A 23686-nucleotide genomic window follows, 5' to 3' on the forward strand; every position below is an offset into this window, starting at 1 on the left:
AAGATGCATAGAAAACAGGTTTGAGAGGTGCTCTCAAATGATATTCTGGTACAAAAAACGTACCCCTGTTCACCTTCCCATTCTTAATAGGTTGTAAAAAATCAAAAAAGTCATACAAATCCAAAATAAAATATTATATCTCAAGTAAAATGATGTTTCGTGTGTATTTAAAATGATACAGATTTCAGCTTGTTGTTCTGTGTGAGCCAAGGCTTCGTGTTGAAGGCTGTACATTGATCTATAATGGTTTACTTTTATGAATTGTTATTTGGGTGGAGAGTTGTCTTATTGGCACTCATACCACATCTTCCTATATCTAGTTTCTACTTAAATGTTTCCACACAGCTTGAAGACCAATAATTCTTATATGATTTACATATTAATATGACAGTTCTTGTCCATTCGTTTTTGATGCGTTTTGTTATTTGATTTTGCCATGTGATTATGGACTTTCCGAATTGATTTTCCTCTGAGTTCAGTATTTTTGTGATTTTACTTTTTATATTAGGGAATACGTTCATATGATTGGTTGAGAGGACTTCCGATAGTTGATCTTGACGTTGGTTATTTTTCAATAGATGACGTTGACCGAACTTCTTTTTGTAACCAATGTAAACAAGATGGCGGCGATAATAACAACAACGTAACCAAAATGTATTTTCACTGCAAGTTAATCGTTCAATAAAATAATACACAAAAACATTCGTTTGAATGATAATAAGAGTTTTTGCAGTTTACTTTTTTTCACATTGCAACTTTTATTTTAGTACATATTTTTGCGCCAGGCCTATTCAGTGACATAAATATACAATTTACGTGTGATAGAGGTAACGAGTGTGGAAAAATATATTCCCCATCTCTGATTTGAAAGAATTATAAGGATTAAACGCCTTTTTAAAGGAATTTATTGGTGTATAAACTGAACAAAGTCACTCACAAACATATCATAAAAGTCCTTAGGCGTTTAATCCTATAATGATATTAGAAAAATTAGTAGAGAAAATAAAGATAAGCATTTGGAATTCTTCCACCAATGTGAGTGCAAATCTACTTGTTGATTTTAGTTGGCATAAAAGAAACAAATTACAGTTGAACTACTATTTCATTATTTTTATTATAATCATTTGTTTTGATTGTGTATAAAGTTGCTACTTCTAATCAGCCATTAAGTAGAATCCAAAAAGTACTGAACTCTGAGAAAAATTCTAAACAGAAAGTCCCTTATCAAATGGCAAAATCAAAAGCTCTAACATATCAAGCGAATTGATAACAACTGTCATATTCCTGTAATGTTGCCCATGAAGCCCAGCTTGGTTCAATGTCAGATGAAACCTGCCAAACAGACATGTACACCTTACAATCATTCCATGCAAAAAGAATTTGTAAAGGTTTAGTCAAAGCCCTTTCATGTTTTTGATATTTTTGGCAGGCGCCAGCCCACAATACATCCCCAAATCAATAATCAATGTTTTTCTTTTAATCAGATTACAAATTAGTGACCATATTGCTTATAGTATCTGACAAATAGAACAAATAAAAAGAAATAATATTAACCAAATAAACCAAGAAAACTAGTTCAAGATCAGACGAAACCTGCAAGTGGGAAAAACACTTTTTTATCTATTGCGAACAGTATCTAGGATATGTACCTAAAAAAAAAATTACAAAAAGTTAACATTATATCCACTGCTACCACTGCCGTTAACCAGTTTACCAATATAATCCCTATGTATCACATTCTACAACATTTCAACCTTCACTAAATCTTAAATATTGACTGCCTATTCAAACAACTTGATTTTTCATTTTGGCTGAGTTCAGGTAGATACGGTTACTGGTCATAAACATTTCGGCATATTTTTTAGCAGTGACTGTAAGAGGACCAAGCATGTTGATTCTTTAATAGAAAGGGTATCAAAATAATTAAATGTTCTTAGACGTTTGAAATTCCGACTAAAACGGGAATATTTAGAAAGAATATATTTAACTTTTATAAGGCCTGCAGGAAATTAAAGTTAAAAGAAGTAAGATACAAAGAACATAAATCCTTCCCACCACCATTTCCAGTTCAACCAACATTGCCAAGAAATTTTGCGACAGTAAACTACTTTACGGCATTCCCGACGCGATTGGAAGTAGTACCTCCGGCCAAAGGGAACCCAGTCGAAGTGGTAGGGGTGTGCCCTATAAGTGTTGTCCAAATTAGGAAGAAACTTTATAAAACTGTACACTGACATTGTACTTACATTCATGTTACACAAATTTAATTTCTATTTAAAAACACATTTTATTTATACACTTACCATTATAATAGTTTACAACCATTTTAAAGTAAAAGACAATTTGAAAAATTATAGATTAACTCTAAATTTAGTAACTTCATTTGCATTGTACTATGTTTGATTCATTTTCTGTTCAACATTACATAATGATATAGAGTATCCCATAGCAACGTCAACAATGGACAATTATGACGTCACATACATGATACCATTTTTTTGTACTTCAGGGGTTCTAATTTTGTATACTTTGTCCTGATGAAGCCGATCTAATCGGCGAAACATGTCGACAATAAAAGATCCAGTTTACTTAAGTGTTGTTGTCAATGTAGCGGTAATTGATTTTTTTATCTGACAACCCTGCATACCATCTGGTATCCACTTAAGGGAACTCTACCAGCACAAAACATAAGAGGCGTTGGTTCAGCAGCTCTTTATTTATCTTTTTATAAAGCCTGTTCCAGAATATTCTTCTGAAGTTTGGGATAATTGTGGTCAGTTGAATTCTGAAAGATTAGAAAAATTACAACTGGAAGCAGCACGTATTGTCACTGGTCTAACAAGCTATGCTAGCACTCAATCACTTTATTTAGAGACGGGATGGAAAAAATTAAAGATTAGACGGGAAGTGAAGAAATTAACTTTATTTTACAAAATTATGAAAGAGGACGCCCCAGAATACTTATTAGATTTAATACCACCTACAGTTGCAGAAACGAACAACTACAATCTACGAAGCAGTCAAAATATATACCAAACCTCTAGCAGACTGTCTCTTTATCAGGAATCATTTATTCCATCTAGTATCAAACTGTGGAATTCGCTCGATTTAAGTATTAGAAATGAACTTTCTTTAAATATGTTTAAATTAAAAATTAAACAGAAATATTTTAAAAACAAATCACATGAATATTGGCGATAGATATTTAAATGTTTTACACGCAAGATTAAGAAACAAATGCAGTGCCCTGAACATGGATCTGTATCACGCAAATATTAAAACTAACGCAATGTGTCAATGTGGTTATTTTTATGAAAATGCTCAACATTATTTCCTCTCGTGTAAAAATTATACAGTGCAAAGGAATAAATTATTTTTTGAACTTAGAAAAGAAAATATACCTACCGACTTTGAAAATTTAATGTACGGCAATGCTTTGTTTAATATGAACATAAACACGCTAATTTTTATAAAAGTGCAGAATTATATTAAAGAGACCAATCGCTTTTCATAGTTTATAAACATTATGGTTAAATATATACCAATAACAATGTTATTACTTTTTGTTGACTTCGAATGAAATTGTTCATTTTTTCCTAAGACAGGGATCATCAATTTGATTTTATTATCCATCAGTTGACAACAACACTTTAATTTAATTGTTCAAAATACAATAAAAATTTACCTTTTGAGTGAATTTTTATTCAAAGATTAAAACAACCTATTAGGTAGGTCTTTCATAAAAATTTACGGTCAACTCGACTTTTAGGAATTGATGAACAATGTCGTATAAATTCTTGTTAATTTCATGTCTCCATATTAATATTGTTTATGATGTTATTATTATGTATTTCATATTTGTTCGGATATGTATTATTTGTATGTAATGGAGAAGACGTTCTAAGTTGCAAAACTTGTGTCCAATCCTATTGTCAATGTTTTGTAACGGAGTTGCGCAGCTGTGTTATAATCTCCCTTTGCTAAACACGGAATGACGCCAAATTAACTATGTCACTGTCAGAGAAAGGAATAACAAAGTGTATATTTAGATAAATTATATGGTAATGATTTGGTAGACGTTTCATCCAACTTACTGGATATTTAAGAGAAGATTTTGCCATTCTCATGGAAGAATTATACCTTCATAAATGGACCTGTGAAAAGTATAGACTTATTTAAGAAATATTTTGTACTGGGTCTGAATTAGACCACTTGGATTTATCATTAATCCGTCTTACATTTATTACTACATGGATTTATCATTAGTCCAGCCAATGAATTTCGCTATACATAATCAAATTTATGGTTTTGATTCACTGTTTTCATGTAAATTATGTAGAATATATTTAATAAAGTATCTGAACACCTGTATTTGGTCTCATTTGCCAGATCTCAGTCGCAGCGGAAAGAACCATTAATCTACAAGAGGGAACGGTAACGCATAGCCACCCGACCCTCCTGTTACAGTTTTTTTGGACAATAAAATATGTTTAAACTAACCACTTTTATCAAAATCTTTGGACATCATCAACAGAGAAAAGATACTAAAGGACATTCAAACTCACAAGTTGAAAATATACTGACAACACCATGGCTAAAAAAGACAAGGATAGAAGACAAACAGCATTACAGAAAAAAAAAACAGATTTGGAAACATTTCATTTATGATTAAAAAAATATCACAGCAACTTATTGCATAAAAAATAATAATAACATGGAAAATCAAATAAATATCAAAATATTAATTCAAAAATTAAAACATAACAATGAAATATTAGTTCAATAACAAATGGACTACTAATAATTAAATAATATTTTATTATCTTTTTGGTAAATAAATATATTTGGACATTTGTTATTCTGTGGATTTCTAAAAATAGAAATAACATCTTCTTTCAACATGTCATTATTCATCATTTTCCTTTGCTATACTATATTATAGTAATTGTTAAATATATACATTCATTTGTTAATAAAAGATGAAAATTTTGTTAACTTCTGTAACATAAAAATAGGATAAAACAATAACATATATAGGCCATCATACATGGCTAGCACTATTCTATGTTTAAGTTCAGTGTACTGTAAAATCAGTATCAAAATTGTAATTTGTCATATAATATTTCCAGTTGACCATACTATGAACATGTGTTCTAGGTTATGTCAGCAATTTAATGTTTCAAATGATTCTTGGTAAACCACCTAAAACAAACAAATTATCCTGAGAATGTTCTTATTTCCCACTAACACATTTCTATTGTCAGTAGGGTCAGAATCGTAATTTGGCAGAAAATCTAAATGTTCATGTTGTAAAGAAAATGTATTCTATTGAACCTGTATTGTGGCAGGTTTAAGTTTTCAATATATCTTGTTGAAAAGGTTGATGGCTCAATATTTTCTTTAACATAACATTGTTTCTCAATTTCAAACAGAAAATATGGTAAAACGTTTGTTCATCAGACCTTCTAACTCAAGCAATTAAAACCTTTCTGTATATGAAAAAAAGTCAAATTCCAAGTAGTTTCAGAATTCAAAATGCCAGAGGTTTTCAAAACAAAACTTTCAATAACTATAGGCTATTCAGAAACATCAGAGTTCTCTGGTCAATGTGAGGCATGCTTTTTTGTTTGGTGTCACAATGGGTCTCATCTTGAATAGTTTTAAATGAACTCTGTGCAAAAATGTGTAAAATGGTTAAACAACATTTGGTCAAAATGTATGGCTACTAATCACAAACTAACAATTATTTTTTTAAGCTTTAAAAAATTTGAAAATTCTTATTGTAGATTAAGTATGATACAGTAAAATGCATGGCTTGTACCAATGAGGGTAGGATTTTATATCTCTCAAATATATTTTAAATTGCAGTTACATGACTTTCAGAGGAAAGAGATATTAACTTTAAATTTTGAATAGAGTTTCTGTTCTCATATTAAAAAAAATATATGAAGTTACAATAGATTTGCCATAGAAAATCCGATGATCCTGTTTGTTTCTGGTTAAAGCCTACACTGTCTGTTTTAACATATATTCTACAGTAGAGAAGAGATATGGAAAGGTTACTGAAAAAAACATTTACCACTCTTTGATAAATGGATAGATTATTTCATTGAGTTTCTATATTCTCTTTGATTGATCATCATATTCTATAATTCATTCTACATGTTCTAACTCTTAAACAGTCAAAGTTCTGGTCATCATTGCCAATCCCAGAATTCATTGCACTTCCTGTTCATGCAAAAGCATAACCCTGGTTACCACACTGTAAAGCTACCATCAGTCTATTATGTAACTCTGTCTTTGATTTATATTCTGGCATCTTCAGCATGTTGATACTATAAAACCAATAAAAAAAATATTCTTATGCAATGTAGTTCTTATATCATATAAGTTAAAATGATCAGATAAATGTATGTGAAAGGAATTTTTCGGAAGGATACCATGCAACATTACTAAATTCTTTTACATCAAGTTATTGTGCTATTTTAGTTGGATGTGATGCTATAATGCATGAATGCAATGCCAACAAAACGCATGTTCTTATATATGTAGATTGTGTTTGGTTGGTGGCTATCACTTCACATAAAAAAAACATTCAGTCAGTCAACATGTTCATTTACTCTAAGCGGATTTTTCTACGCAGATTATCACATGTTATAATGGTACCACAATTTTTTTTTTTTCAATAAATCTAAAATATCCTTAATATTCCTTCTCCATAAGTAAACAGATTATTAATCTTGACTAAAGATACCCTAGGCCTGTACAAATAAATAAGAAGAAGTCTACACAAAAGAGGAGTGAATATTCTTACCAAGTACTAGCTGTAGGTAAAGTGTGTTCTTTATAAGGAACTATAGCTATGGTAAAATGCTGTGGACCACCTCCACCAACAAACTTAGCAAAACCTCCAAACGGTACTCGAGAACTGTATTTGAAAATAAAAATCAATAAGCATGCAAAGAATTGCTTGTGATAAACAAAATACAATTACATAACACATACATATGTATCTACATTTGTTTTAACAATCATTTCGTTGAGATTCCCTTGTCCTCTTCATCGACTGTCTTAAAAAGGAACCTAGACTTAAACCTAAACTGGATATAGGAAATATTGTAGATTTATGAGTGAAATTCAAAATTTCTGTATGAGTTTTGGGTTAATATATTGATATTCATTTCATTTGTCAATAACTATTAATCATGTAGATACTATTGGTATCCATAATCATGATAATCACTTATGTGCTATAGAATGTTTAATTCACTAATTTTAATATCAAAAAAATATTGAACTGTGACCAAATAATTATTTTGTTCAGGATTGTGTATTTAAAAAAAACCAATAATTTTATCATTTCAATATAAAAATAAGGAGATATGGTATGATAGCCAGAAAGATGTACAATTATCCACCAAAGTTCTAATGAAGTGTAAACAGTTCTATGTCTACATTACCTGCCAGTGGTGAACTGAAGCAGCAAAACTCTGTTCTCTTGACTGAAATCTTCAACAATTTCCCAAAACCACTAAAAGTATGAAATATTTATAAAAAAATTAGTATTTATACAGTTTTTTTTTATTTATATCTAAAAGGTGTATACAAAACAATATCATTTAAAATCATTAACATCACAACAATGTCTTGTTTGTTAACCTTGATATTGTCTTTTTTAATATCAGTATAAGGACATTGTTCCATTTATTTGACCACATAACCATAAAAAGACATTGGCAAGGTTGTAAGTATAAAATGTTTATCAACTGAATTTCCTTGGCAAACTTTAGAACCATATATAATAAGTGGTGTTGAAAACTGTATTTGAATGAATGGTGCTAAGTTGTTTAATATTCTATTCAACATTTTAAACATTTAATCTTACTACCATATTTTTTTATTTTGATATGGGCGCAATACTCAAATTTTTTAAGCTAACTTTCCAAAGAGCACCTATTTAATTATTTCACACTAACCTGGATAACAGATGACTGTCTATTATAGCCATTGTATTCTGTATGTTTCTCCCAGTCACTGATATCTATCTCTGGAATACCCGACAACATTAACTCCTAAAATAGAACATAAATACAGTAAATCATCACTGTCTATCATAGCCATTGTATTCTGTATGTTTCTCCCAGTCACTGATATCTATCTCTGGAATACCTGACAACATTAACTCCTAAAATAGAACATAAATACAGTTAATCATCACTGTCTATCATAGCCATTGTATTTTGTATGTTTCTCCCAGTCACTGATATCTATCTCTGGAATACCTGACAACATTAACTCCTAAAATAGAACATAAATACAGTAAATCATCACTGTCTATCATAGCCATTGTATTTTGTATGTTTCTCCCAGTCACTGATATCTATCTCTGGAATACCTGACAACATTAACTCCTAAAATAGAACATAAATACAGTAAATCATCACTGTCTATCATAGCCATTGTATTTTGTATGTTTCTCCCAGATACTGATATCTATCTCTGAGATACCTGACAACATTAACTCCTAAAATAGAACATAAATACAGTAAATCATCATTGTCTATCATAGCCATTGTATTTTGTATGTTTCTCCCAGTCACTGATATCTATCTCTGGAATACCTGACAACATTAACTCCTAAAATAGAACATAAATACAGTAAATCATCACTGTCTATCATAGCCATTGTATTTTGTATGTTTCTCCCAGTCACTTATATCTATCTCTGGAATACCTGACAACATTAACTCCTAAAATAGAACATAAATACAGTAAATCATCATTGTCTATCATAGCCATTGTATTCTGTATGTTTCTCCCAGTCACTTATATCTATCTCTGGGATATCTGACAACATTAACTCCTAAAATAGAACATAAATACAGTAAATCATCACTGTCTATCATAGCCATTGTATTCTGTATGTTTCTCCCAGTCACTGATATCTATCTCTGGAATACCTGACAACATTAACTCCTAAAATAGAACATAAATACAGTAAATCATCATTGTCTATCATAGCCATTGTATTCTGTATGATTCTCCCAGTCACTGATATCTATCTCTGGAATACCCGACAACATTAACTCCTAAAATAGAACATAAATACAGTAAATCATCATTGTCTATCATAGCCATTGTATTCTGTATGTTTCTCCCAGTCACTGATATCTATCTCTGGAATACCTGACAACATTAACTCCTAAAATAGAACATAAATACAGTAAATCATCATTGTCTATCATAGCCATTGTATTCTGTATGTTTCTCCCAGTCACTGATATCTATTTCTGGTATACCTGACAACATTAACTCCTAAAATAGAACATAAATACAGTAAATCATCACTGTCTATCATAGCCATTGTATTCTGTATGTTTCTCCCAGTCACTTATATCTATCTCTGGGATACCCGACAACATTAACTCCTAAAATAGAACATAAATACAGTAAATCATCACTGTCTATCATAGCCATTGTATTCTGTATGTTTCTCCCAGTCACTGATATCTATCTCTGAGATACCCGACAACATTAACTCCTAAAATAGAACATAAATACAGTAAATCTCCATAGCCATTGTATTCTGTATGTTTCTCCCAGTCACTGATATCTATCTCTGGTATACCTGACAACATTAACTCCTAAAATAGAACATAAATACAGTAAATCATCATTGTCTATCATAACCATTGTATTCTGTATGTTTCTCCCAGTCGCTTATATCTATCTCTGGGATACCTGACAACATTAACTCCTAAAATAGAACATAAATACAGTAAGTCATTACTGTCTATCATAGCCATTGTATTCTGTATGTTTCTCCCAGTCACTGATATCTATCTCTGGGATACCCGACAACATTAACTCCTAAAATAGAACATAAATACAGTAAATCTCCATAGCCATTGTATTCTGTATGTTTCTCCCAGTCACTGATATCTATCTCTGGTATACCTGACAACATTAACTCCTAAAATAGAACATAAATACAGTAAATCATCATTGTCTATCATAACCATTGTATTCTGTATGTTTCTCCCAGTCGCTTATATCTATCTCTGGGATACCTGACAACATTAACTCCTAAAATAGAACATAAATACAGTAAGTCATTACTGTCTATCATAGCCATTGTATTCTGTATGTTTCTCCCAGTCACTGATATCTATCTCTGGGATACCCGACAACATTAACTCCTAAAATAGAACATAAATACAGTAAATCATCACTGTCTATCATAACCATTGTATTCTGTATGTTTCTCCCAGTCACTTATATCTATCTCTGGGATACCCGACAACATTAACTCCTAAAATAGAACATAAATACAGTAAGTCATTACTGTCTATCATAGCCATTGTATTCTGTATGTTTCTCCCAGTCACTGATATTTATCTCTGGGATACCTGACAACATTAACTCCTAAAATAGAACATAAATACAGTAAATCATCATTGTCTATCATAACCATTGTATTCTGTATGATTCTCCCAGTCACTGATGTCTATCTCTGGAATACCTGACAACATTAACTCCTAAAATAGAACATAAATACAGTAAATCATCATTGTCTATCATAACCATTGTATTCTGTATGTTTCTCCCAGTCACTTATATCTATCTCTGGGATACCCGACAACATTAACTCCTAAAATAGAACATAAATACAGTAAATCATCACTGTCTATCATAGCCATTGTATTCTGTATGATTCTCCCAGTCACTGATATCTATCTCTGGAATACCTGACAACATTAACTCCTAAAATAGAACATAAATACAGTAAATCATCATTGTCTATCATAGCCATTGTATTCTGTATGATTCTCCCAGTCACTGATATCTATCTCTGGAATACCCGACAACATTAACTTCTAAAATAGAACATAAATACAGTAAATCATCATTGTCTATCATAGCCATTGTATTCTGTATGATTCTCCCAGTCACTGATATCTATCTCTGGAATACCCGACAACATTAACTTCTAAAATAGAACATAAATACAGTAAATCATCATTGTCTATCATAGCCATTGTATTCTGTATGTTTCTCCCAGTCACTGATATCTATCTCTGGTATACCTGACAACATTAACTCCTAAAATAGAACATAAATACAGTAAATCATCACTGTCTATCATAGCCATTGTATTTTGTATGTTTCTCCCAGTCACTGATATCTATCTCTGGAATACCTGACAACATTAACTCCTAAAATAGAACATAAATACAGTAAATCATCACTGTCTATCATAGCCATTGTATTCTGTATGTTTCTCCCAGTCACTGATATCTATCTCTGGTATACCTGACAACATTAACTCCTAAAATAGAACATTAATACAGTAAATCATCACTGTCTATCATAACCATTGTATTCTGTATGTTTCTCCCAGTCACTTATATCTATCTCTGGAATACCTGACAACATTAACTCCTAAAATAGAACATAAATACAGTAAATCATCACTGTCTATCATAGCCATTGTATTCTGTATGTTTCTCCCAGTCACTGATATCTATCTCTGGAATACCTGACAACATTAACTCCTAAAATAGTACATAAATACAGTAAATCATCACTGTCTATCATAGCCATTATATTCTGTATGTTTCTCCCAGTCACTGATATCTATCTCTGGAATACCTGACAACATTAACTCCTAAAATAGAACATAAATACAGTAAATCATCATTGTCTATCATAGCCATTGTATTCTGTATGTTTCTCCCAGTCACTGATATCTATCTCTGGGACACCTGACAACATTAACTCCTAAAATAGAACATAAATACAGTAAATCATCATTGTCTATCATAGCCATTGTATTCTGTATGTTTCTCCCAGTCACTGATGTCTATCTCTGGTATACCTGACAACATTAACTCCTAAAATAGTACATAAATACAGTCAATCATCATAGCCATTGTATTCTGTATGTTTCTCCCAGTCACTGATATCTATCTCTGGAATACCTGACAACATTAACTCCTAAAATAGAACATAAATACAGTTAATCATCACTGTCTATCATAGCCATTGTATTCTGTATGTTTCTCCCAGTCACTGATGTCTATCTCTGGGATACCTGACAACATTAACTCCTAAAATAGAACATAAATACAGTAAATCATCATTGTCTATCATAGCCATTGTATTCTGTATGTTTCTCCCAGTCACTGATATCTATCTCTGGAATACCTGACAACATTAACTCCTAAAATAGAACATAAATACAGTAAATCATCATAGCCATTGTATTCTGTATGTTTCTCCCAGTCACTGATATCTATCTCTGGAATACCTGACAACATTAACTCCTAAAATAGAACATAAATACAGTAAATCATCACTGTCTATCATAGCCATTGTATTCTGTATGATTCTCCTAGTCACTGATGTCTATCTCTGGAATACCTGACAACATTAACTCCTAAAATAGAACATAAATACAGTCAATCATCACTGTCTATCATAGCCATTGTATTCTGTATGATTCTCCCAGTCACTGATATCTATCTCTGGAATACCTGACAACATTAACTCCTAAAATAGTACATTAATACAGTAAGTCATTACTGTCTATCATAACCATTGTATTCTGTATGTTTCTCCCAGTCACTGATATCTATCTCTGGAATACCTGACAACATTAACTCCTAAAATAGAACATAAATACAGTAAATCATCATTGTTTATCATAACCATTATATTCTGTATGTTTCTCCCAGTCACTGATGTCTATCTCTGGGATACCTGACAACATTAACTCCTAAAATAGAACATAAATACAGTAAATCATCATTGTCTATCATAACCATTGTATTCTGTATGTTTCTCCCAGTCACTGATATCTATCTCTGGAATAGCTGACAACATTAACTCCTAAAATAGAACATAAATACAGTAAATCATCACTGTCTATCATAGCCATTGTATTCTGTATGTTTCTCCCAGTCACTGATATCTATCTCTGGAATACCTGACAACATTAACTCCTAAAATAGAACATAAATACAGTAAATCATCACTGTCTATCATAGCCATTGTATTCTGTATGTTTCTCCCAGTCACTGATATCTATCTCTAAGATACCTGACAACATTAACTCCTAAAATAGTACATAAATACAGTTAATCATCACTGTCTATCATAGCCATTGTATTCTGTATGTTTCTCCCAGTCACTTATATCTATCTCTGGAATACCTGACAACATTAACTCCTAAAATAGAACATAAATACAGTAACTCATCACTGTCTATCATAACCATTATATTCTGTATGTTTCTCCCAGTCACTGATGTCTATCTCTGGGATACCTGACAACATTAACTCCTAAAATAGAACATAAATACAGTAAATCATCATTGTCTATCATAGCCATTGTATTCTGTATGTTTCTCCCAGTCACTGATATCTATCTCTGGAATACCTGACAACATTAACTCCTAAAATAGAACATAAATACAGTTAATCATCACTGTCTATCATAGCCATTGTATTCTGTATGTTTCTCCCAGTCACTTATATCTATCTCTGGAATACCTGACAACATTAACTCCTAAAATAGAACATAAATACAGTAAATCATCACTGTCTATCATGGCCATTATATTCTGTATGTTTCTCCCAGTCACTTATATCTATCTCTGGTATACCTGACAACATTAACTCCTAAAATAGAACATAAATACAGTAAATCATCACTGTCTATCATAGCCATTATATTCTGTATGTTTCTCCCAGTCACTTATATCTATCTCTGGGATACCTGACAACATTAACTCCTAAAATAGAACATAAATACAGTAAATCATCACTGTCTATCATAGCCATTGTATTCTGTATGATTCTCCCAGTCACTGATATCTATCTCTGGAATACCTGACAACATTAACTCCTAAAATAGAACATAAATACAGTCAATCATCATAGCCATTGTATTCTGTATGTTTCTCCCAGTCACTGATGTCTATCTCTGGGATACCCGACAACATTAACTCCTAAAATAGTACATAAATACAGTTAATCATCACTGTCTATCATAACCATTGTATTCTGTATGTTTCTCCCAGTCACTGATATCTATCTCTGGAATACCTGACAACATTAACTCCTAAAATAGTACATAAATACAGTAAATCATCATTGTCTATCATAGACATTGTGTTCTGTATGATTCTCCCAGTCACTGATATCTATCTCTGGGATACCCGACAACATTAACTCCTAAAATAGAACATAAATACAGTAAATCATCATAGCCATTGTATTCTGTATGTTTCTCCCAGTCACTTATATCTATCTCTGGAATACCGGACAACATTAACTCCTAAAATAGAACATAAATACAGTTAATCATCACTGTCTATCATAGCCATTGTATTCTGTATGTTTCTCCCAGTCACTGATATCTATCTCTGGAATACCTGACAACATTAACTCCTAAAATAGAACATAAATACAGTAAATCATCACTGTCTATCATAGCCATTGTATTCTGTATGATTCTCCCAGTCACTTATATCTATCTATCTCTGGGATACCGGACAACATTAACTCCTAAAATAGAACATAAATACAGTTAATCATCATTGTCTATCATAGCCATTGTATTCTGTATGATTCTCCCAGTCACTTATATCTATCTCTGGAATACCTGACAACATTAACTCCTAAAATAGAACATAAATACAGTCAATCATCACTGTCTATCATAGCCATTGTATTCTGTATGTTTCTCCCAGTCATTGATATCTATCTCTGGAATACCTGACAACATTAACTCCTAAAATAGAACATAAATACAGTAAATCATCATTGTCTATCATAGCCATTGTATTCTGTATGATTCTCCCAGTCACTTATATCTATCTCTGGGATACCTGACAACATTAACTCCTAAAATAGTACATAAATACTGTAAATCATCATTGTCTATCATAGCCATTATATTCTGTATGTTTCTCCCAGTCACTGATGTCTATCTCTGGGATACCCGACAACATTAACTCTTAAAATAGTACATAAATACAGTTAATCATCACTGTCTATCATAACCATTGTATTCTGTATGTTTCTCCCAGTCACTGATATCTATCTCTGGAATACCCGACAACATTAACTCCTAAAATAGTACATAAATACAGTAAATCATCACTGTCTATCATAGCCATTGTATTCTGTATGATTCTCCCAGTCACTGATATCTATCTCTGGAATACCTGACAACATTAACTCCTAAAATAGAACATCAATACAGTAAATCATCATAGCCATTGTATTCTGTATGTTTCTCCCAGTCACTTATATCTATCTCTGGAATACCTGACAACATTAACTCCTAAAATAGAACATAAATACAGTAAATCATCACTGTCTATCATAGCCATTGTATTCTGTATGATTCTCCCAGTCACTGATATCTATCTCTGGAATACCTGACAACATTAACTCCTAAAATAGAACATAAATACAGTAAATCATCACTGTCTATCATAGCCATTGTATTCTGTATGATTCTCCCAGTCACTGATATCTATCTCTGGGATACCTGACAACATTAACTCCTAAAATAGAACATAAATACAGTAAATCATCATTGTCTATCATAGCCATTGTATTCTGTATGTTTCTCCCAGTCACTGATATCTATCTCTGGAATACCTGACAACATTAACTCCTAAAATAGAACATAAATACAGTAAATCATCATAGCCATTGTATTCTGTATGTTTCTCCCAGTCACTTATATCTATCTCTGGAATACCTGACAACATTAACTCCTAAAATAGAACATAAATACAGTAAATCATCACTGTCTATCATAGCCATTGTATTCTGTATGATTCTCCCAGTCACTGATATCTATCTCTGGGATACCTGACAACATTAACTCCTAAAATAGAACATAAATACAGTAAATCATCATTGTCTATCATAGCCATTGTATTCTGTATGTTTCTCCCAGTCACTGATATCTATCTCTGGAATACCTGACAACATTAACTCCTAAAATAGAACATAAATACAGTCAATCATCACTGTCTATCATAGCCATTGTATTCTGTATGATTCTCCCAGTCACTGATATCTATCTCTGGGATATCTGACAACATTAACTCCTAAAATAGAACATAAATACAGTTAATCATCATTGTCTATCATAGCCATTGTATTCTGTATGATTCTCCCAGTCACTGATGTCTATCTCTGGAATACCTGACAACATTAACTCCTAAAATAGAACATAAATACAGTAAATCATCACTGTCTATCATAACCATTATATTCTGTATGATTCTCCCAGTCACTGATATCTATCTCTGGAATACCTGACAACATTAACTCCTAAAATAGAACATACATACAGTAAATCATCATTGTCTATCATAGCCATTGTATCCTGTATGATTCTCCCAGTCACTGATATCTATCTTTGGGATACCCGACAACATTAACTCCTAAAATAGTACATAAATACAGTAAATCATCATTGTCTATCATAGCCATTGTATTCTGTATGATTCTCCCAGTCACTTATATCTATCTCTGGGATACCCGACAACATTAACTCCTAAAATAGAACATAAATACAGTAAATCATCATTGTCTATCATAGCCATTGTATTCTGTATGATTCTCCCAGTAACTGATATCTATCTCTGGAATACCTGACAACATTAACTCCTAAAATAGAACATAAATACAGTAAATCATCATTGTCTATCATAGCCATTGTATTCTTCTGTATGATTCTCCCAGTCACTGATATCTATCTTTGGGATACCCGACAACATTAACTCCTAAAATAGAACATAAATACAGTAAATCATCATTGTCTATCATAGCCATTGTATTCTGTATGATTCTCCCAGTCACTGATATCTATCTCTGGTATACCTGACAACATTAACTCCTAAAATAGAACATAAATACAGTAAATCATCACTGTCTATCATAGCCATTGTATTCTGTATGATTCTCCCAGTCACTGATATCTATCTCTGGAATACCTGACAACATTAACTCCTAAAATAGAACATAAATACAGTAAATCATCACTGTCTATCATAGCCATTGTATTCTGTATGATTCTTCCAGTCACTTATATCTATCTCTGGAATACCTGACAACATTAACTCCTAAAATAGTACATAAATACAGTAAATCATCATTGTCTATCATAGCCATTGTATTCTGTATGATTCTCCCAGTCACTGATATCTATCTCTGGAATACCTGACAACATTAACTCCTAAAATAGAACATAAATACAGTAAATCATCACTGTCTATCATAGCCATTGTATTCTGTATGATTCTCCCAGTCACTGATATCTATCTCTGGAATACCTGACAACATTAACTCCTAAAATAGAACATAAATACAGTCAATCATCACTGTCTATCATAGCCATTGTATTCTGTATGTTTCTCCCAGTCACTGATATCTATCTCTGGAATACCTGACAACATTAACTCCTAAAATAGAACATAAATACAGTCAATCATCACTGTCTATCATAGCCATTGTATTCTGTATGATTCTCCCAGTCACTGATATCTATCTCTGGGATATCTGACAACATTAACTCCTAAAATAGAACATAAATACAGTTAATCATCATTGTCTATCATAGCCATTGTATTCTGTATGATTCTCCCAGTCACTGATGTCTATCTCTGGAATACCTGACAACATTAACTCCTAAAATAGAACATAAATACAGTAAATCATCACTGTCTATCATAACCATTATATTCTGTATGATTCTCCCAGTCACTGATATCTATCTCTGGAATACCTGACAACATTAACTCCTAAAATAGAACATACATACAGTAAATCATCATTGTCTATCATAGCCATTGTATCCTGTATGATTCTCCCAGTCACTGATATCTATCTTTGGGATACCCGACAACATTAACTCCTAAAATAGTACATAAATACAGTAAATCATCATTGTCTATCATAGCCATTGTATTCCGATGATTCTCCCAGTCACTTATATCTATCTCTGGGATACCCGACAACATTAACTCCTAAAATAGAACATAAATACAGTAAATCATCATTGTCTATCATAGCCATTGTATTCTGTATGATTCTCCCAGTAACTGATATCTATCTTTGGGATACCCGACAACATTAACTCCTAAAATAGAACATAAATACAGTAAATCATCATTGTCTATCATAGCCATTGTATTCTTCTGTATGATTCTCCCAGTCACTGATATCTATCTTTGGGATACCCGACAACATTAACTCCTAAAATAGAACATAAATACAGTAAATCATCATTGTCTATCATAGTCATTGTATTCTGTATGATTCTCCCAGTAACTGATATCTATCTTTGGGATACCCGACAACATTAACTCCTAAAATAGAACATAAATACAGTAAATCATCATTGTCTATCATAGCCATTGTATTCTTCTGTATGATTCTCCCAGTCACTGATATCTATCTTTGGGATACCCGACAACATTAACTCCTAAAATAGAACATAAATACAGTAAATCATCATTGTCTATCATAGTCATTGTATTCTGTATGATTCTCCCAGTCACTGATATCTATCTCTGGAATACCTGACAACATTAACTCCTAAAATAGTACATAAATACAGTAAATCATCATTGTCTATCATAGCCATTGTATTCTGTATGATTCTCCCAGTCACTGATATCTATCTCTGGGATACCTGACAACATTAACTCCTAAAATAGAACATAAATACAGTAAATCATCATTGTCTATCATAGCCATTGTATTCTGTATGATTCTCCCAGTCACTTATATCTATCTCTGGAATACCTGACAACATTAACTCCTAAAATAGAACATAAATACAGTAAATCATCACTGTCTATCATAACCATTGTATTCTGTATGATTCTCCCAGTCACTTATATCTATCTCTGGGATACCTTACAACATTAACTCCTAAAATAGAACATACATACAGTCAGTCATTATTTTTTTTTTAAATTCTTTGCATTTGAAACCAAAGTCATTTATATTATTTTTGTTAAGCAATATCAAAAATTGTTAAGTACATATACATCTCTTTGGTGACATACAAAATATAAGAGTATCTTTGTCACAATGATTTATTTATTGAAATATATAAAGTTTATTCATAGTTTGCACTAATTATCTCCCTTTGAAAGGTAATATAAAGGAAAAAATTCAGTGTATTTAATATTTTCCTCCTTAATGCTTGTCATGTTTTGGATTTTTTGTCAGATTTTCGGAGTCCTCTGGTTTTATCCATTTGAATGCCTTGAACCCCCATTTTTCTTTTTGAAATTCTTTAACATGTATAATTTTAAGCCATCTGTAAAAGTCTTATAAAATTTTAATTACTTTTTAACAGTTTTTGAGAACTTTAACTTGTCAATGATAAAACTATGAAAAGTCAAGAGAGAATATTTTCCCGCCAAAATTTCAATGGCTCATATCTCGAAAACAAGCACGGTGACCTATATATATTTTTTTGCTCTTTGGATACCTTTATAAATTCCTTATCAATATAAACTAGTGTTTTGAAAAGTTAATTACTTTGAAACTGAGAAGCGAACTCCCTTAAAATGGCTGTGAGTAAATAACTGATTTTTTTTCTCTACATCTGATTTGCAAGTAATAATTAATACAAAATCAAAGCATGACCTCTGTGTTGCAAAAGTGTAACTTTTGACTTTTTTCAAACAGAATTTCATGGCAATTGGAACTCAGTGTTGAAAGTGTGCATGTCCTTGGACTTTTTCTGTTATAAATGATACTAACCAATTCATACTCATCAAACATTTGAATCAGTGATTGTGGAATGTACTGATGGAAACCAGATAGAAAGCTGTTTATCTGTGGCTGTATGGCTCTAGTCATTCTTAATTCTGTTACTAACTGAGCATACTCTGTCTGCAATAAAATATATAATTATTCTGTATTAAAATATTTTAAATTGAGAACCTGTTCAACACTTGCATATTCTACTAAACAATTTTTTTCCCCTCTCGATACTATCTTTTGATTGTCAGGGTGGTGAGCTAAAAATTTACTTCTGGATAATATCGTATGATTAGAAACATGTTTCTGTACATGTTTGGTACAAATCAAGGATAGTTTAAGAAAGTTATCAAAATTTAAAAAACTTTAACCACAAAGTGAATGTAATGTATCCTTGCAGAAAAACTAAGTCCATTTATAAATAAAATACAGGAAAATTGGATTTTTTTTACAAAGTTAACTTCTGGATACTATCTTATGATCATAAGCAAGCTTCTGTCCAAGTTTGGTACAAATCCAGGATAGTTTAAGAAAGTTATTAAAATTATAATTTTTTTTACCACAGAGTGAATGTTATGTTTCCAGGCAGAAAAACTAAGTCCATTTATAAGTAAAATACAGAAAAAATGGAATTTATTTATTACAAAATTTATTTTAGGATACTATCTTATGAACGTAAACAAGCTTCTGTCCTATTTATGTTTTGATATAAATGCACTTATAAACCTTTCAAAAATACTTTTCTCTCAATCAACTTTTTTATGTATATCAATCTGTATTATCCCTAATTAAAGTGAACTGACCTTCTTTAATGCTTTATCTTGTACAACAGTCTATTCACATATATACGTATACCTTCATTATTACATAAAGGCATAGTAAAATATGAATGACTATAAAAGTTTCATTTTTAATCTGTAATTACCCTCTACATTTAGTTTTCTATCTGGAATATACCCAATAAGTTTCTTCAAGGTGATGTTACCTTATTTTCTTCTGTCACTGTTATCTTTCTGCCTCCAGGTTTTAGTTCTACTTCCTGCGTCACACCAAACACATCAGTCTCAACAGAAAATGTTAGATCCAATCCTAAGTTGTCAATGTCGTGGTCAAGTATCCACTGTTATATAAAGTCAACAACCATTATGAGAAATTATTACATAGGTTGCAGTGAATTTCATTAATTTCCCAGTGAAAAAAAAGACAGGATAATTTCACATGTGAAATAAACGTAGTTATTTCACTCCTCTGACGTCATATAACAAAAGGCATTGTCAAGACGTCAGATCAAAATATATTGTGAAGGCTTTGAAAAAGATATAGTTCCTTGCATTTTCTACTTTAATTTCAGAAAAAAAGCAAAGAATTCAAATATCGAAAAATATTCGAAATATTCAACTTGTGACAGAACAACACTGATAATTAACTCATATACTACTTGCATTCGTGAATTTAATGGGTTTTTTTTTCAGTCACTGGTTGATTAATTTAATTTTGGATGTAACACGTCTTCTAATACACTGACAATATTTTGCTTATCAGCTCATAGACTTAATTTTGTCATGTGACCCTGACGTCATCAACGTTTTTTTCTTGATTTACTCGTGTTTAAAATGGAATTAAGAATTAAATTATAAGAAATGCCTGTAATATTTTTTCTGCCTATTGGAAATAACATAAAAAATGTGTTGCACACTTTAAATAACCTGCTACACATTTTTGATGTTATTTCGATTTTCATAGACATAAAAAAAACATTACAGTCATTATATGAATTTTTGTCTCTATTTAAATTCTCTGACTGGCTATTTGTATAAATATCTATAGAATGTCACAGATAGTTATTCAAAATTTACCCTGCAAAAATCATATTTTATCTATCGATATTTTTGGGTAAAACAAACAAATGTTTAAAACAGAACTTATCAATGCATTTGTTATCTTTGTTTAGCTTTGCAAGAGAAAAAGTAAAATGTCCATACTGTCACTGGTTTCTTGAATGCTATATTAATGGCATGAAACCAGATAATCAGTTACTGTATTTGATAGCAAGTTTTTCAAGAGATATCAAATCTTTCTTCTGTTAATTGTTTCATATTCTTGATTGATTAAAGGGAAAATGTTTGAATAAAACACATACTTGTAGATTTTTAGCATAGTCAGGATCAATAGATGCCACATCTGTATAGTTCACTGGAATACCTACAAATTAAAGGTCAAATTGTACATATGTTTTTATTCCTGTTTTTTATGGGAATAATAATATACTATCTAAATAGTCAGATATCCTAGTGTTTCAATCTGTTGTTTTATTTAATTAGAATGTGCTAAAAGATAGTATGTTAACTTGTGATGCTTTCTTTGCACAATGCCTGAACACTTGAGGTGTCTACTTCTTTTATAGGTGTAACACGATGGGTATCACATATGGAACAAAATCTTCTTTCTCTTCTGGAGCACCTGAGATCACCCTCTTTTTTTTTTAACTCAATCTTTAGTTTTCCAGGTTGCGTTTTATGTAGTTTGTTTTTTCATTGTTTTTTGGTTGTTAGCTATCACATTCATATTGTCAGTTTGTTTTTGACTTGCCAGTGAAAATATCACTGTCGTATCTTTTGTCTCTCATTTTTCAAAAGCAAACATTTTTTTCAAACTATCCAAATGACATTAACCAATTAACCTATATTATGATAATAACAACTTTTCAGAAATTTTTGTTTGTAAAGTCTTACAACTTCCTATTTGAATTTTTATTCAATTATTACGGATGAGACTTTAAAGCATTCTCTTACATTCTAAACTACAAGCCTGGTATCTTTCACGAGGTTTAACTTACAGTTAATCAAACTTACCAAGGATATGTTTATAGAATGATCTGGTAAAGTAAACATTGATTAACTGCTTGTGATAGAGACAAAGTCCTAAGATTTGTCCTGCAAATCTAAAGTAGTTAAGGTTGTCTGGATTAATAGCTGAGTTACTGTTTGGCTGGAATGTACTCCCTATAAAAAGATATTTTCGTAAAAGGGTAAAAAAGAACTCCTTAAAAAGATATTCACGCAATAATAGGATGAGAATGTAATTTTGGGCTAAAAAGTACATCTTAAATATATATCAACGTACATAATATATGTTGTCATGTATTAATGCATACATTATAAGAACCATCCATTAATATAATTATAGAGTATATAGAACTTTTTTCCAAGTCCCTCCTGTACATGTGTTCCTTTTCAGGTATGCAATAGTTTCATTTTTTCTCTCTCAACAAGACCTTGGAAATGTATTTCTATACCAAGATCTAAATTTGGTGACAGTAGTTTTTGGTGTAAAAAATGGTTCCATCTTTGAAATTTTTGTGCTTCTTTTGCAACATTAAATTTAAAGATCTGACATTTTTAAATATTTCTGAAATCATCCAAAGTTTATTGTCTCTATGACAGCACATCTCCTTATTTTTCCTCATAACTATTTGTTAAGGTCTATTTGGTCATGTAGCAATTGAAGTATTTAAACATTCATAGCTTTCAAGTTTTTCCTTTTGAGCCTTCTTGTTGATGGTAGATCAGAAGAGTGCTTTGGACATTTAAAACATGTAAACGGTTATCTTTAAGCCTTAAAATATTTTACATACCATCTGCTGACTGGGTAAACAATGCATAATCTGGATTTAGGATTTCTTTAGATAAAACATCAAACCATTCTCTCACTACTCCCTGCCCCTAAATTAATCAAGTAAAAATAATGTTTAATGATTAAGATATCCCATTTGGTTCTTTATTTCATGGCCATTGCATTTAAATTTCTTTACCAAGAAATGGTATTACTCTATTTATTTCACTTGACTGGGCGGAGTTTAACGATTCGCTCACAATAAA

The 23686-nt window shown here is 31.4% G+C and overlaps 1 protein-coding gene across 1 annotated transcript in view; it reads right to left on the bottom strand.

The window, feature by feature from the left end:
* The window catches only part of LOC143048850 (E3 ubiquitin-protein ligase HACE1-like), a 72331-nt gene that overhangs the window by 39301 nt on the left and 9344 nt on the right, over positions 1-23686 (bottom strand). Inside the window, exons 3-5 of the mRNA XM_076222719.1 lie at positions 21949-22010; positions 20794-20928; positions 19809-19940 (exon numbers count right to left, since the gene is read on the bottom strand). Coding sequence (XP_076078834.1) covers positions 19809-19940; positions 20794-20928; positions 21949-22010 — 329 coding nt within the window. The remainder of the gene's footprint in view (positions 1-19808; positions 19941-20793; positions 20929-21948; positions 22011-23686) is intronic.

This window comes from Mytilus galloprovincialis, chromosome 10 (genome assembly GCF_965363235.1).
Source record: "Mytilus galloprovincialis chromosome 10, xbMytGall1.hap1.1, whole genome shotgun sequence".
In the NCBI taxonomy this organism is placed as follows: Eukaryota; Metazoa; Mollusca; class Bivalvia; order Mytilida; family Mytilidae; genus Mytilus; species Mytilus galloprovincialis.